The sequence below is a fragment of the Leptomonas pyrrhocoris genome (assembly GCF_001293395.1).
Source record: "Leptomonas pyrrhocoris isolate H10 chromosome Unknown, whole genome shotgun sequence".
Lineage (NCBI taxonomy): Eukaryota > Euglenozoa > Kinetoplastea > Trypanosomatida > Trypanosomatidae > Leptomonas > Leptomonas pyrrhocoris.
This window is the reverse complement of record NW_015438378.1, coordinates 452,722-466,138: the sequence shown is the minus strand read 5'-3', so window position 1 is coordinate 466,138 and position 13,417 is coordinate 452,722. Positions and strand designations below refer to the sequence as shown.

At 61.1% G+C, this 13,417-nt stretch overlaps 6 protein-coding genes across 8 annotated transcripts; all 6 read left to right on the top strand.

The window, feature by feature from the left end:
* Positions 1-143: 143 nt before the first annotated feature.
* Positions 144-1,732, top strand: ABB37_08188 (hypothetical protein; the record flags this gene model as incomplete). Of its 2 annotated transcripts, none has more annotated exons than XM_015807097.1 (1): positions 144-1,732. In XM_015807097.1, exon 1 carries the CDS (start codon positions 158-160, stop codon positions 1,730-1,732), a length of 1,575 nt encoding a protein of 524 aa, XP_015654492.1. In that variant the 5' UTR covers positions 144-157. The 2 variants fall into 2 exon arrangements, with proteins under 2 accessions (XP_015654492.1, XP_015654491.1); XM_015807096.1 differs by having other exon boundaries at positions 147-1,732.
* Positions 1,733-2,202: 470 nt separating this feature from the next.
* ABB37_08187 (hypothetical protein) lies at positions 2,203-3,312 on the top strand (the record flags this gene model as incomplete). Its single annotated transcript, XM_015807095.1, has 1 exon — positions 2,203-3,312. The coding sequence occupies exon 1, from the start codon at positions 2,269-2,271 to the stop codon at positions 3,310-3,312; it is 1,044 nt and encodes a 347-aa protein (XP_015654490.1). The 5' UTR covers positions 2,203-2,268.
* Positions 3,313-3,764: 452 nt separating this feature from the next.
* ABB37_08186 (putative mitochondrial chaperone protein DNAj) lies at positions 3,765-4,773 on the top strand (the record flags this gene model as incomplete). The annotated part of the gene is made up of 1 exon (XM_015807094.1): positions 3,765-4,773. Exon 1 carries the CDS (start codon positions 4,030-4,032, stop codon positions 4,771-4,773), a length of 744 nt encoding a protein of 247 aa, XP_015654489.1. The 5' UTR covers positions 3,765-4,029.
* A 471-nt stretch (positions 4,774-5,244) lies between these two features.
* On the top strand, positions 5,245-8,972 carry ABB37_08185 (hypothetical protein; the record flags this gene model as incomplete). Its single annotated transcript, XM_015807093.1, has 1 exon — positions 5,245-8,972. Exon 1 carries the CDS (start codon positions 5,310-5,312, stop codon positions 8,970-8,972), a length of 3,663 nt encoding a protein of 1,220 aa, XP_015654488.1. The 5' UTR covers positions 5,245-5,309.
* A 611-nt stretch (positions 8,973-9,583) lies between these two features.
* On the top strand, positions 9,584-10,775 carry ABB37_08184 (RNA-binding protein-like protein; the record flags this gene model as incomplete). 2 transcript variants are annotated; one of them, XM_015807092.1, is made up of 1 exon in its annotated part: positions 9,584-10,775. In XM_015807092.1, exon 1 carries the CDS (start codon positions 9,624-9,626, stop codon positions 10,773-10,775), a length of 1,152 nt encoding a protein of 383 aa, XP_015654487.1. In that variant the 5' UTR covers positions 9,584-9,623. The 2 variants fall into 2 exon arrangements, with proteins under 2 accessions (XP_015654487.1, XP_015654486.1); XM_015807091.1 differs by having other exon boundaries at positions 9,587-10,775.
* A 1,152-nt stretch (positions 10,776-11,927) lies between these two features.
* ABB37_08183 (putative mitochondrial carrier protein) lies at positions 11,928-13,136 on the top strand (the record flags this gene model as incomplete). The annotated part of the gene is made up of 1 exon (XM_015807090.1): positions 11,928-13,136. One exon carries the CDS (start codon positions 11,928-11,930, stop codon positions 13,134-13,136), a length of 1,209 nt encoding a protein of 402 aa, XP_015654485.1.
* Positions 13,137-13,417: the final 281 nt, after the last annotated feature.

Below are 13,417 nucleotides of genomic sequence, written 5' to 3'. Positions count from 1 at the left end.
CCCCCAAAAAGGGACTGCTGTCGTGTGCATTCGCGAAGCGTTCTCTACTACTGAGGTATATATTTTTTTTCCCTTTAGTCACGTTCCACCTTCTCCTGCTCCCTTTGCTTTACTTTGTTTTCCGCATGTCATTTGTTCGTTGAGCAGTGTCAGCTGGATGCCCTCGCGCTCCTCGGACGCTTCGACGCTTCCCCTCAGCGAGGACGTCTCTAGTCTGCTTCGTTTGGGGCGGCACGTGCTGCAGCAGCAGCGGGAGCAGCGCCGACTGCCGTCCCTCATGCACTCCCGTTCCACCGCTGTCGTCACGCCTGTTCGCGGCAGACCTCTCTCGATCTCGAGCCACCGTCCTCCACACTTGAATGCCTCGGCCACGCGGTTATCTCCCTCTGCGCGCCCTACCGTGTCATCTTTCCTCACCCCAGCGCCTCTCCACACGCAGCAGTCCGTTCGCGAACTCCGCACACGGCTCGCCCAGCTCGCCGCGGTGGAGGCAGATAATGCCCGTGCCTTTGAGCAGCACTGGTCACTGCTGCAGCGGGGTCGAGATCGGCTGGCGCGCAGGCACGACCCGTCAGCGGCGGCGCAGCGGGAGCGCTACATCGAGAAGCTCATGTCGACGGTGCAGGCCATCGTGGAAGGGGAGGACATTGTACGCGACGCTCTGCGCGAGGTGGCGGATCGGCTCGCGCAGCTTCAGCGTCGTCAGGAACACAACGGTGGAGAAGGGACGTCAAGTTCTTCCGTAGTGGCGATCGGTGAAGGCGGAAAGGACGCAGAGGAGCGCGAGGAGGGTGCGGAGCTGACGAAGTTGGTGCCACGCATTAGGCAGCTCGCACAGCAAATCGTGGACACCTACGCACGCCAGCAGGAAGACGCGGCCGCGAAAAGAAAAGGCGCTGAAGCGCTGCTGCGACAACGCGCAGAGGCGGTAGAAACCCAGACAAGACGCCTGCAGGCTCTACAAACTGAAGTGGCGCGCCTCACGGACGTGGAGGAGCAGCTGCAAAAGGAGGTGGAGGACAAGATGGCACGAAGGGCGGCACGCGCACACGCCATTGCCCTTCAACGCGCAACGGCAACTTGTCGACACGCAACGCACGAAGCGCTGCGCGGGCTGACACGGTTGCAGGAAGCGGCAGCGCAGCGCAATGCCGTGGTGCGACAGGAGTGCGCCGCCAGCGATGCCGGCTGCAAAGAGGCACAAGCAGCCTACGATGTGGTGCTGTGTGAGCACACGGCGGTGGAGGCGGCGCTGCAGGACGCACAGACGCAGCACCGTCATGCGCAGCGACGCCAGGAGGAAGCCACAGCGGAGGTGCATCAGCTATCTCAGGCTGTAGCGGCGGTGGAGCAGCAGTGCGCTGATCTGCGTGCTCGGCAGCTTGCCTGTGAGGAGGACCGTGAGGCTCTTGTGGAGATGATGGCGCATCGCCGGCTGCGGCACACGCATTATGTGGGTTTGTCCTCCTTTTCCTCACCTCTCCAGGCAGCGGAGGCGAGCGCCAGTGCCTTGTACCAACCCGAGGAGCGTCTTGCTGCTTTGCAGCGCGAGCTGCCGTTGCTGAAGGAGCAGCTGAGGGCCCACGAAGAAGAGGTGGCGGATCTTCAGCGCGAAAGTGCGAGCCTTCAGGAGAGACTTCGCCACGAAAAGGCCGAAGTTGCGGCTCTGCAGGAGCAGAAGACAGCGTTGGAAGTGCATCTGGTCAACGAAGCGCCGCCAACGCTGACGTGAAGACCTCCCTTTTTAAAACTTCTTCTTTATTTCGAGGCCGTACGCCACATTTCATTGCGTTTCTGAGCCACTTCTTGCGACCGCATGGACGCTCTGCCTTCGTTGTCGCTGTTGTTGACTTTTTCTCTCCCGCTGACCTCCGCCGTGTGCATGCCGTCGCGGCTGTTCGTCATAGAGGACGTGAACGCTGCGGCGCATCACCTCGTCGAGAATGGTGAAGACACCGAGAGAGACGCACCTCCAACTGCGACAATAAAATCCCTAGAAAGAAAGGTGAAAAACAAAAACCCGGCAACGTGTTCGCACTGTGAGAAAGCACGGGATGAAGCAGTCGACTGACGCTACATGGAAACGTCAACATCCACTGCAATGAAAGATGTGGGTGAAGAGCGCTCGAAGCCACGAGCATCTTCTTTGGTTATTATTATTATTATTATTTCCTCTACACCCTTTTGTTACATCATCCGGCAGTCTCATTTATTTAGGAGGAGTACTCCTCCTTCAGCGCATTTCACTCGAACCCTGACATATCACAAATGATGAAGTTTCACTTACACGTTGTAGACGGCAATGCAGTCTCCACCAGCGCCTCTGCCGCCTCCACCTCTGCCTCTGCAGACACCTCCGAGAGCAGTGCGGTGCTCCTCTTCGCTCACATGACACTCCGCTGCGGCCATCTCGCTGATGTGGTCGCGGTGAGCGCGAGCACCACGCCTGCCGCGGTGCGTCTGGCACAGCTGCAGCAGCAGCAGCAGCAGCACGGGGCATCCGCCTCATCAGGGAGTGCTTCCGCAACGGTTGCGATAGGGGGCGCCGCGGCTCTCGCCAATCCAAACTCGGCCGACGCTACGGAGAGCGAGGACACGAAGGTGCTGCAGGCGGCGGGGGCTGTGCTGATGGGTGCGGTGGGTGTGGACAGCGACGAGGCGTACGCCCTGCCCTATGCACCGCTCGCAGATGGCGGGCACGTGCCCATCGAGCCCTACGCGTACTTCTCCACCCCGTTTGCGGCGGCGGAGCGGTCGCTGCGCCACACGATCGCCGCTGCCGCAGCGCAGGCTCAGCGACCTGCAACATCGGTGACTCCTCCCTATTATGACCTCATCGCGACGACAGACATGACCACCTTCGAGTACGTCTTGGATTACTATCAGCAGCTGCGTGTGCGGTACGGTGGCTCCGTCGTGGGCAGCTGTGGAGGAAGCGGTGGAACGAAGCCGGTGGGCGTCCTGCACATCGTCGCGGAGGACCCATCGAGGGCCGCGCGGGTGCTGCAGCGAGTGCTAGAAATGGTCCTCCAGCGTAGTGGGTGGGCGCTCGCCGTAGACGCAAACGCAGAAGAGGGCGAGCAGGCGCAGGCGGACGACGACGACGATGCCCTCGCTGCACAGCAGCAACACAACGGCGGCGGGGAGATGGATCGGTTGGACGGTGAAGAGGGAAACGGTGGTGCTGCTGCTGCGGCTGCTGGTGCGGGGAGTCGCGCCGCGAAGGTGGATAGCTGGGTAAACCATATTGACGAGGCGGTGCACGTGTTTGCGCAGCTGTTTGGCGTAGACGTGCTCGTGGCGCTTGTGTGAAACTCCAGCTTGAAAAGAAAAGAGGGGCCAAAAAGTGTTGTGGATGTGTGAGAAGGGAATAACGCATCGGCGGTGACATGCGATACGTCTCTGATTATGTCTGACGCTGTAAAGATCGAGGTGTGCTTCTTCTCATCTGCCTGCGATTTGTTTTTTTCTCGGGGTAATACCTCCTGCCGCGGAGGCGTGGTACTTAAACGCAGCAACAACGGGCATTGTATCTTTATAAGTCCAGTCACTCCTTGTCGTGATTGGGGACGCACTGATCAACGTAACCGAGAAGTCAATTGCACTGTGAACTCGCGTAAGAGCTGAGAGGAGGAAAATGAAAAAACTCTGAGGCGCGTTTGGAGAAGCGTGCCATCGTTAACGCAGCTTCTTCCTCTTTTTTCCTACTTTCTTCACGCTCTCTCCGTCTGCGCTCTTCCCCTCATCGACGGCATCGGTGGCCAGCGTGTGCCGCCTTCGCCTGCATAGCGCAGTTCCAGTATTTTAGTTGTTGTGGCGGTGGTGACGGTGTGTGGGGCGTAGCAATCACATGCGCTTTTGAGACACACCGCACAAGGATAAAGATCAAGAGGAAAATACATCGAAAGCGGCTGTGTTTATCCCCCCCCCCCCTCCTCTATATCTCTTGTTGACTGCATCGAGTGGGGCGCTCCTCTTGGTTTCTTGGTGGGTTTTTTTAGTTCCTCTTGTGCACAGACACCCGTGACGATGCTGCGACGGTGTCTGCTGCGGCGGTGCATGCCCATCGGCGTTGCCTGCCGCACCCTCGGCTTTCAGACCCCGCCGACTAACAACCGCGATCTCAAGAAGCGCTTCATCCAACTCACGAAGGAGCACCACCCCGATCTCCACGCAGACGACGCGGAGGCGGCGACAGAGCGAATGGTGCGGCTCACGCAGGCCTACACGTGCCTCAAGAAGCTGTTGGAGCACGGCGTGCACTATCAGAGGAACGCCGGCGCCGGTGCAGGTCCGCAGCAGAAAAGCGGTGAGCGATCTTCGAGTCGTGCGGAGGAGGTGGAGTGGGCGGAGGCGGCAGCCAGCTTTCGTGCTCCCGGCTCCTCCATCAGTCTTCGCGGTTTCACACTGCCGTGGCAACGCGCCACCACCACGACAGCGACGGCGTCGATGGAGTCGATGATGAGCGAGCCGAATGTTTCCTTTCACGACTTCGTTCGGTTTGCGCGGCAGCTCGAGCACGACCGCCAGCGCAGAGAAGAGCGAAGGAGGAGCGATGCAGCGACGGCGGACGGCACGCACGGCTTCACGGCGGAGTACTTTGAAAGCACAGAAAGAAGCCGCACCGCCTGTCGCGGTCCTAAAGTGGGCCCTGCGTCGACGCATGTGGTGCGCCTGTGGGCCTTTTACTATGGCCGTCGGCTGCGTGCGTTTGCCGTCGCGGCGCCGCGTAACGCGTGGCACACGATCCGCTACATCCTCCTGGGGCACTGACCCGAATGGTTAAGGGTAGAGAGACAGCGGCGGTTGCGAGGTCGCCCTCCTCGCCACGGCGCGCCTCGTATAGTTGGAGTAGGCGCGAGAGGACAAACGAGGCCTCTCATTGTTTTTCTTCTCATCCCCCTCGCTTGTTGCGCCTGGCATTTATCTTGTTGCTGCTCTTTTGATGACAGATGATTCAACCTACGAGAGCACATCAGCATAGCGCACGGCGAAACGGCGTTTTCAGCTTTCCACGCACGTGGAGGCACAAAACAGCAGAATAAGAGTCATTAATGTTTGATGACGCACGTCACGTCACGATGGAACTTACGCGTGCAGCCGTTCTCACCTTCGTTTCTCACTGCTTCATCGACCACCTCCGTCTCCGCTCCCCCCCCCCCCCCCCCCCCCCCCCCCCCCCCCCCCCCCCCCTACCCCCCACCCACACACACACCTCCTTCAACTCTTCCGCTCACGGCCACAGGGAATTCCTGAAGAATCACACTCTCTTCACCACCATCAAACACACACACGCACACACACCTTCAATGGCGAGTCGCGTCCCTCCTCTCGCACGAGCACCGTCGCCTGCCGGCACGCCAGACGGGCCGCCGCACGCCTCGCCTACGACGACTGGCGCACTGCCGCGGGAGGTCCTGATGTGGCTGCAGTCTCTCCCACTCAGCAGCCCCGTAAGGAATCCACGGCGTGACCTGGCCAACGGCTACATCATTGCACAGATCTGTGCCAACTACTGGTCACAGGTGCCGCTGCACAGCTTCGCGAATGGCGTGAGCACGGCGAGCAAGCAGAGCGACTGGTACGTCCTCCAGAAGGTGATGCGCAAGAACGGCATTGCGGTCAGCACGGCGATGGTGGAGGGGATGATGAAGGGCAGCGACGGCTGCGCGGAGGCCTTTCTAAAGCAGCTGTACACCGTGTTCACGGGCAAGACGGTGGAGGAAGTGCCGCTGCCGCTGCCGGAGCCGCTCACGGAGGTGCCGAGAAAAGACATCCCAGCCTTCACGCCGTCCACCGCAGCCAACGCCGCGGTCCGGGCACGGCAGGCAGCAGCAGCAAATGCCTCCATGACCGGCATGTCGTCCTTCTCCGCCGCTCCTCTCCCCTCCACCTCCTCGACCTCCCCGTTCAATGCAATGAAGAAGGGGGATGCGTCGCTTACCTTCGGTGCCGCTGGGGTGAGTGAGGCGTATCTCAACAGCAGCAACAGGCCAGCAGCAGGAGCGTCGTCGTCCGCCGCACGCACCGTCACCGCCGTCGCCACCACGCTGCCCTCCATCGTCTCACCCCCGCCGACGCAGGCGACCTTCTCGGCGGACGCCGTGGCTTCCGGCAAGCCGGCCTTAAACATTTCGGTACGGCCGGCGGGGCAGGTGTCGACGGTGCTGCCCTCCACCTCCTCCTCCTCCTCCGCGGCCGCGGGCGTGGCCAACGCCGACTCCGCGGCTGCCACGTCGACAGGAAGGGCTGGGGGGCAAGGGCACCCGCCGGACACGTCGCTCGCCGCGGTGTGGTTCTGGGCGAAGGTGCGCGACGCCCTCCCCGCGGAGGCGCTGGAGGCGTTCATCATCACCAACAACCAGAGCAAGGCTGTCGACGCCCCCTCCCCGCTGACTGCGACGCTCGTGTGGCTGTCCGCTCCGGAGGGCGTGTTCGAGGTAGACTTCGTGTACAGCGGGGCGGGCGAGGAGGCGGTCAAGGAGAGTCAAGCCGTCCTGCGGCAACGCGTGTGGCAGTCGCTGCTCTCGCATGTGCATGAGTTGGCAGAGGTGGTGGAGCACTGCGCGGCGCACGGTCTCGACGTCGTGGTGGATGAGTTGCTTGCGGCGGTGGGTCGCACCGCCGTCTACGATGGCGCCGCCGGTGAACTCCGCAGTGGCGTTCTCTTTGTGCGCAACGCGCTGCAGCTCTGCTCGTCGCTGCTCGCCCACATCAGCGGCGCCGACTGCCACTACGCCATACGGTGCTTCCACGCGTACTTCGTCGCCTCCGATGCCTTTGCGAATGCGGTGCGGCAGGTGCAGTGGTGCGTGGCGAGCGACTACGCGAGGTTGATCATGGCGGTGCTGCCGCCGAACCGGGGCGTTGCGGCCGGCGTGTTGGAGTCGCTGTGGAGCTCCATCGAAGACGTCGTGCGCGATGCCGCCGTCGCAGGAGGCGAAGCGGAGAGCCGTGACGACAACGCCGCGGACAAGGACAGCGTATCAACTCCCCCGTCAACGCAGTCGGAGGTAAGTTTAGCGACGCTGCTGCGTGCACTCGTGGAGACGCTCCTGCCGTATCACTCAGGAGCCACCGTCTTGCACATATCCGCCTCCCCCTCGCCGCCGCCGCCGTCGGCCGCTGCGGTGAACGCGAATGCGAATGCCAGCGGCGGGCAGTCCGCTGCATCGGACGGCAATCCACGGCGCACATCACAGCGCATACGCGGGGTGTACGCCGCCTCCACCGCAACCGCCGCAGTGGAGGAGGACGTCTTTGGCAGCTGTGTGGCGCGCATGGCGCATCAGCGCTGCATTGATTCCCTTCGCCAGCTCTATCAACAGCATGGCGGTCGCGCCCTCCTGCTCGATCCGCGTGAGGCGGCCCTGGCGGAGACGGCGGTGGCGCTCGCGGTGGACCTCCTGCGGGTGGAGTTGAAGTCGCCCTTCACAGCGGAGTTGGTGGTTGGGGAATCCTTCTTCGATGTCTTCCGCATCCTCTTTCCTTCTGTGGAGAGCCAGGGTGGCGACGAGGCGGAAGCCGCATCCCTGTCGCCACCGTCGCTACCACAGCAACCGGAGCAGTTATTGTTGTTAGCAAAGTACCCGACGCTCGCCGTACTGCGCGCACGTTGGCTGCGGTGGTGTCTGCAGCGGCGGCGGCAGTACGGGCTGTTGAGGAGCCGTCCCGCCACCTCGCCACGGCACGCGTCGCAGCATCGCACCCCCTCGCTCGGCGGCTCCACCGGTGGGCTGTCCGATGGCGACGGCGCACCGTGGGCCGACAGTGACGAGGTGCGTGCCCTGAGTGATGGACTGCAGGTGGTGTGCACAGAGCTGTTCTCGCCGTTGGAGGAGACGGAAGCGGCGGAGAAGAACGAGAACAGAAGTCAGAAGGCGAAGGTGCTGATGGCGTGCGCCATGGCGGAGTCGCTGCCGTTTCTACCGCCGCAGTACAGAGCAGCGGAGGCCGACGTTGCCGGGAGTTCGCTCCGAGACGAAGAGGAGGAGGCAGCGAAGCCGGTGTACGCGGAGGCCGTCGCTGAGGCCGTCCTGCACGTCCTCGTGCGGGAGACGACGCCGGCGCAGATGCATTCGCTGCTCCGTGCAGCCCCGCTCGACGACGCGACAGCGGTGGCCCTCGTCGACCCACGCGTCGGGGCTCTGTCGCCGTACGGTCCGCTGGTGCTACGCAGCGACGTGCTGCTGCTGGTGAAGGCGATGCTCTGCGTGCTGGAGAGCGCGAATGGCTCTACCGGGAAGGTCGTAGCAACGGCAACCGACAGGGGCGTTGCGGCTGTGGCGCGTCGACTCGGCGCTCGCGCGGCTATCGTAGCACGGGAAGGGCAGGTGGAGGCGAGCTTCGTGGCCCGCATCGCGTGGATGCACGCGCTCTTGGTCGAGGGGCGACGACCACTGACACTTGCGTCCACCACAGCCATGGCAGCCCCATCGTCCGCATCCACAGCCGCAGCAGCAGTAGCCGAAGCGACGCCGCCGCCGCTGTTAGCTCCTCCCGCGATGGAAGCGCAGGCCCACCGCTCGCACACTGCGTTGTTCGACGAGGCGGCCGTCGCTCAGTGGCACAACATCATTCTGGAGTCCTGGGACGCCTTCATGATGGTGCTGCAGGCGGCAACGCTGCGTCTGCGTCAGCGCGGAGGGGCCTCGACCAATACTGCCGCCGCCGCCGACACCGCAGTGCTGCGTGAAGCCCTCGGCGAAAGTTTGCTGGGGTGCGCCCAGCAAGCGCAGGAGGTGGTGTGCTGCTTGGAGCACGAACTCTCGGTTGCGCTGCCGGGACGTGGAGCAGAAGCAGCGGCGGCGGCCACCGCAGACCCGAGCGAGGCCACGCCTGGGCGCGGCACCGGTGTGACGCTGAACTCGGCGCTGCTCAGCGGCCCGGTGGCGTCCTTCGACGTTGGCACCGCGGCCGAGACGCTGCAGGCGGCGGTGGGCTGGATGTGGGCCGTCGTGGGTGGGTCGTAGAGCGCGACCCTACAAGACGGAAGGAGGCTTCCTCTGCTGTCGGAGGAGCGCGGATGATGCATGTAAAAAGCTGTTAGAAACTTTTCTCTTTATTATTATTTGCACCCTCAGACACGATGAGGCTGGCGCGCCGTGTCATGTACAGCTACCTGCCGATAGAGGCGATTGGGGCGATGAAAGCTGTTGCCGCCAAGAGTACCTCCTTTATACTACGTTGCTACCTGATGTACAGCACTCGTCGAAACTACTGTATTTTGCGCAAACACACACACACACCAAGTGGAGCTCGCATGGAGTGGTCTTGGTGTGCGTCCCATACGTAGGTGATACGGCATGCGCACGAGCCGATCAGCCGATCGAGAAGCACTCGCATTACTGCAGCTTTGAGCTCCTCCCCCCCCCCCCTCCCCCCCTTCCACCCTCGCCGCTGTTCTCTCGAAGCAAAGAAAGCTCGAAGAGTCTTGAGCGCACCCTCACGGCTTGCTGTCAACCTCCGGGTATTGTGATCCTCCCGATTTTCTTTCTCCCTCATTGACGCTCTTCTTCATCTCTTTCGTTCGTTCAACTTCGTTGTATTGACTGTCATTTACATTCCTGTTCTTCTTCTTTTAGAAGGTAAACCGAACTATCGGTAGGAGGACAGACCACACAATGCCACCTAAGCGCACCCCATCGCAGGCGAAGAAGTCGCCGTCCGCCGCCGCCAGCGGGGCTGCCGGCAAGCGCAAGAAGCTTTCTTTCAGCGAGTCCACGCTGAAGGCGGCGTCGAGCGCGATTCAAACCACTCACATCGACACCGCCGTGTCCGCCGCGAAGCACGCGGCAGCCCCGGAAGCAGCGGCAGCGGCATCATCGAGGAAGCAGCAGCAGCAGCAGCAGAGCAAGGCCGCCCCCAAGCCTGCCCAGACTACAGGAACGAAGAAGCGTGCGGTTGCGGATATGCACGGGAGTGGGATTGTGAAGGCGAAGCAGACAAAGAAGCGCGCCGCAGCAGCCGATCTCGTAGAGGAAGACGCGGAGGTGGTGGCCGCCCCTGTCCACAGCGACGATGACGACAACTCCAGCAATGACGAGGCGGACATGCTGAACGGTGTTGTGACGGCCTCAGCGGAGGAGGAAGAAAATCTTAGCGACGTGGCGGATGGCGCCTCTTCCAGCGACGATGACAACGACGAGGCCGCGGCTGTGGCGACGAAGAAGAAGGGCCGGGGACGCCTCACCGCGCCGTACCGGGCAGTCCGTCTCAGCTTCCTGCCGGCGGAGTTCCAGGAGCCGCAGCTGTACAAGTTCCTCAACCAGTTCGGGGCGACGGTGCTCAACTGCTTCTGCGTGCGCAGCAAGCGCACCCACCGCTCCAAAGGCATCGCCTACGTGGAGTTCGATAAGGAGTCTGTCATCCCCCTCGTGGTGGAGGAGTGCAACGGTATGGCGCTCGGTGGTATGTCGGTTCAGGCGCGTGCGGTGACGCTGCGCCAGCCGATGCCGTCGCGCAAGCTGGTCACGCGTCGTCGCGCGCTCGCCTACGCCTATCGCACGAAGGGTGCTCCGCTGAAGCAGCACGACGTGCATAAGAAGAATGCCGTGGGACTTCTCATTAAGGCGGCGCGGACGGAGAAGGTGAACAACGCGCATCTGAGGCAGCTCGGGATTGACTTCCAAACCGACTTCTATCAGTCGCAGCTAAAGTCGCTGCCGGCGGGTGTCTTTCGCAAGCCGGCGAAGAAGACGACGCCGAAGGCGATGCCCCGGCCGGCAGCAAAGAAGGCGGCGCCGAAGAAGACGGCGCCCAATATGAAGAAGTGAACGGCACGGCCGACCATAACAGAGAAGGGTGGCCATTGCCCCCACGGGCTCGTCACGACGGTCATCGAAGGGTTGAGGTGAGGGATCCCTTTGAAAGATGAACCTGCTCTTCACCGGTGTTGTCTGTGTGTGTGTGTGATGGTTTCTTCCTCTCCACGTGTGACAGTAAAGCATCTATTTATATAGAGATATATTAAAGCGCATCTTACTCTCTGCCTGCGCTAGGCTACTCGTTTAAATGACGAATAAACACTGTTTTTGTTTTTGTTTTAGCTATAACTCCTAAACGGCTATCACTCTTGTGTTGTTGTTGGCGATGGTGGTGGTGGTGGTGTGCCTGCGCCTGTGTGTGTGTCGTGTGCGCGCAGCTTGTTTAACCGTAAAAGTAAGCTATTTTTTTCTTTTCAATGCCAACCCTTCAACGCTCTGGTATTCGCATGCATCGCTTCCCGTTTCAAGGGAACACAGAGTTCGGCGTCAACGTGTTTTTGGTTCCCTTGGGGCTTTTCTCGTGGGTAAATTCTTGTCTCCAGTTTTCACGAAAGGCCGCGGTGGTGTGAAGGTGAATGGAGGAATAGAGAGAGGAGTGGGAAGGGCATGCAGGCCGAGTTGGCTTGTCACTTGTATCGCCTTCTCGCGTTGCAGCAGCACTGCTCGTGTTCACCGGGCGGGGACGCATCGTACGGGGAGGAGGGGGAGAGAGATTCCTTTTATCATGACTAGCATTATTATTTCGCGGAGATCTTCTCTGCCAACGTCAAGCATGTACGCGACCATCACACCACGTCCCTCTCGCCGTTTCCTTTCTCCCTCTCTCCACTTTTGTAGATCCGGCCCATTTCGAACACAAAAGTGCCGCGCCGGCAGTTTTGGTGTTCGCCCTCATCCAACTCGTCGAAAGAAGAAGTTACGAAGAAGGGATAAAGAACGCATCTCTTCTTTCTTTCTATCGACTTCTACGACGACCCACTGTATGTGTGTGTGTGTGTGTGCACGCGGAGGCTGCGTGCGCATTAATCGCATTCATTCCTATTCAAAAGGACGCCAGCAACACACACACGCAACTACTGCTCCTCTCACTTTCTTGTATTTTTCTTTTCTGGGGGGAGCCAATTATTAAAGTATTTCTATTCCTTCAGAAGAATTGACGCAATGCTTGTCGAGACGTCTTTAATTCAATCCGATGGGGTGCTTCACGACCCGGCCCTCCACGCCCCGATGAATATGGCGGCGGGGGCGGCGGTGATGCCGCACAGCACCGCCCACGCCCCAAAGCACGTCCCCCACCTCGCCTCACCGTCACCCATCGACTTCCTTACACACGACGTCGATGAACTGCCGCCCCTGCACGAGCACACCACCAGCGTGAATCGCAGCTATTCCGATTTGCACCAGTGCAAGTTCTTGGCCTACGCCTTTGGCCTCTGTGCGCTGCGCACGGCCCTGCAGCAGCCCATGAACGTCGCCCTTGCCCGCAAGCAGACGAGCGCGGCGGCGAATCGAAAATCAACGTGGGCCGTCCTGCGGCATCTTTACGCGCATGAAGGTCGATGGCGAGGCGTGGCGCAGGGCATGACCGCCCTCTCCATCGGCTGCGCATTGAGCGAAGTCATCTATCTCGGCATCTTTGAGTGGGGTCGCGAGCAGCTGCCTGTGGAAAGCAGCGTGACGCGTGACGCGGTGTCCGGCTACGTGGCGGACGGCGCCTGTCGCACGGTGCACATCCCTCTCAGCATCATCGCGTTTCGCCAGATGACCGCCGCGCCGGCTCGCCGGTTAAGCGCGTGGCGCACGTTAGAGCGGATGTACGCCGAGCAAGGCCTTCGCACTGTCTTCGCCGGCTTCGGCACGACGCTCGTGGTGGGGTGCCAGTGGACCGCACTGTGGTGGACGCTCTACGGGCAAATGAAGGATGAACTCTACCGCACCGTCGGGCCGCGTCTACGGCAGCTCGGTGAGCCGCCTGCTGCATCGGCACCGGCCGGCACAGGGGGGAAGGAGGGGCTTCATAGAAGTAGCGGTAAACACGGCGACGCCGCCACGCGCCGCTCCAGCTGGCGGCTGCCGGAGTGGTGCACGTCCAAGGAGGACAACATGATTTTGAACTCCGTGGCCTCTGTCGCCGCGAGTGCGTCCACCGCGGTGCTCTTCAATCCATACTTAGTGATCCGCACGAACTTGCAGGTGACCCCCGGTGCCACGCTGTGGTCCGCCACGCGCCGGCTCTACCGCACAAGGGGTTTTAGAGGCTTCTACAGCGGTCTGCTGTTGAGCGTGAACGCCTGTGTGGTGGATGGGGCGTTGGCCTCCACGAGCTACGAGTATGCGAAGCTCTGGTCGGACCGCACGCGTGGCGGGTAGAGAAGGTGAATGAAGACATCTCACCGCATTCCAGCCTCTACGTGGAGGAAGACTCATACGCGTGCGACGATTTATCGTCGTGTGTGTGTGTGTGTGTGTGTGTCGGAAAAAGCTTTGATGTTGTTGTTGAACACCCGCGTTTCTTCTGTGTTTCTTCCTCTCCTTCACGGGACTGTGTCGTGCAATCGGCACTCACATCATAATTATACTCTAAATATATATATGAGCTGAGAAGAAGAGGAATAGGAAGATACACATAACTTAGAAAGGAGTGACTTCGT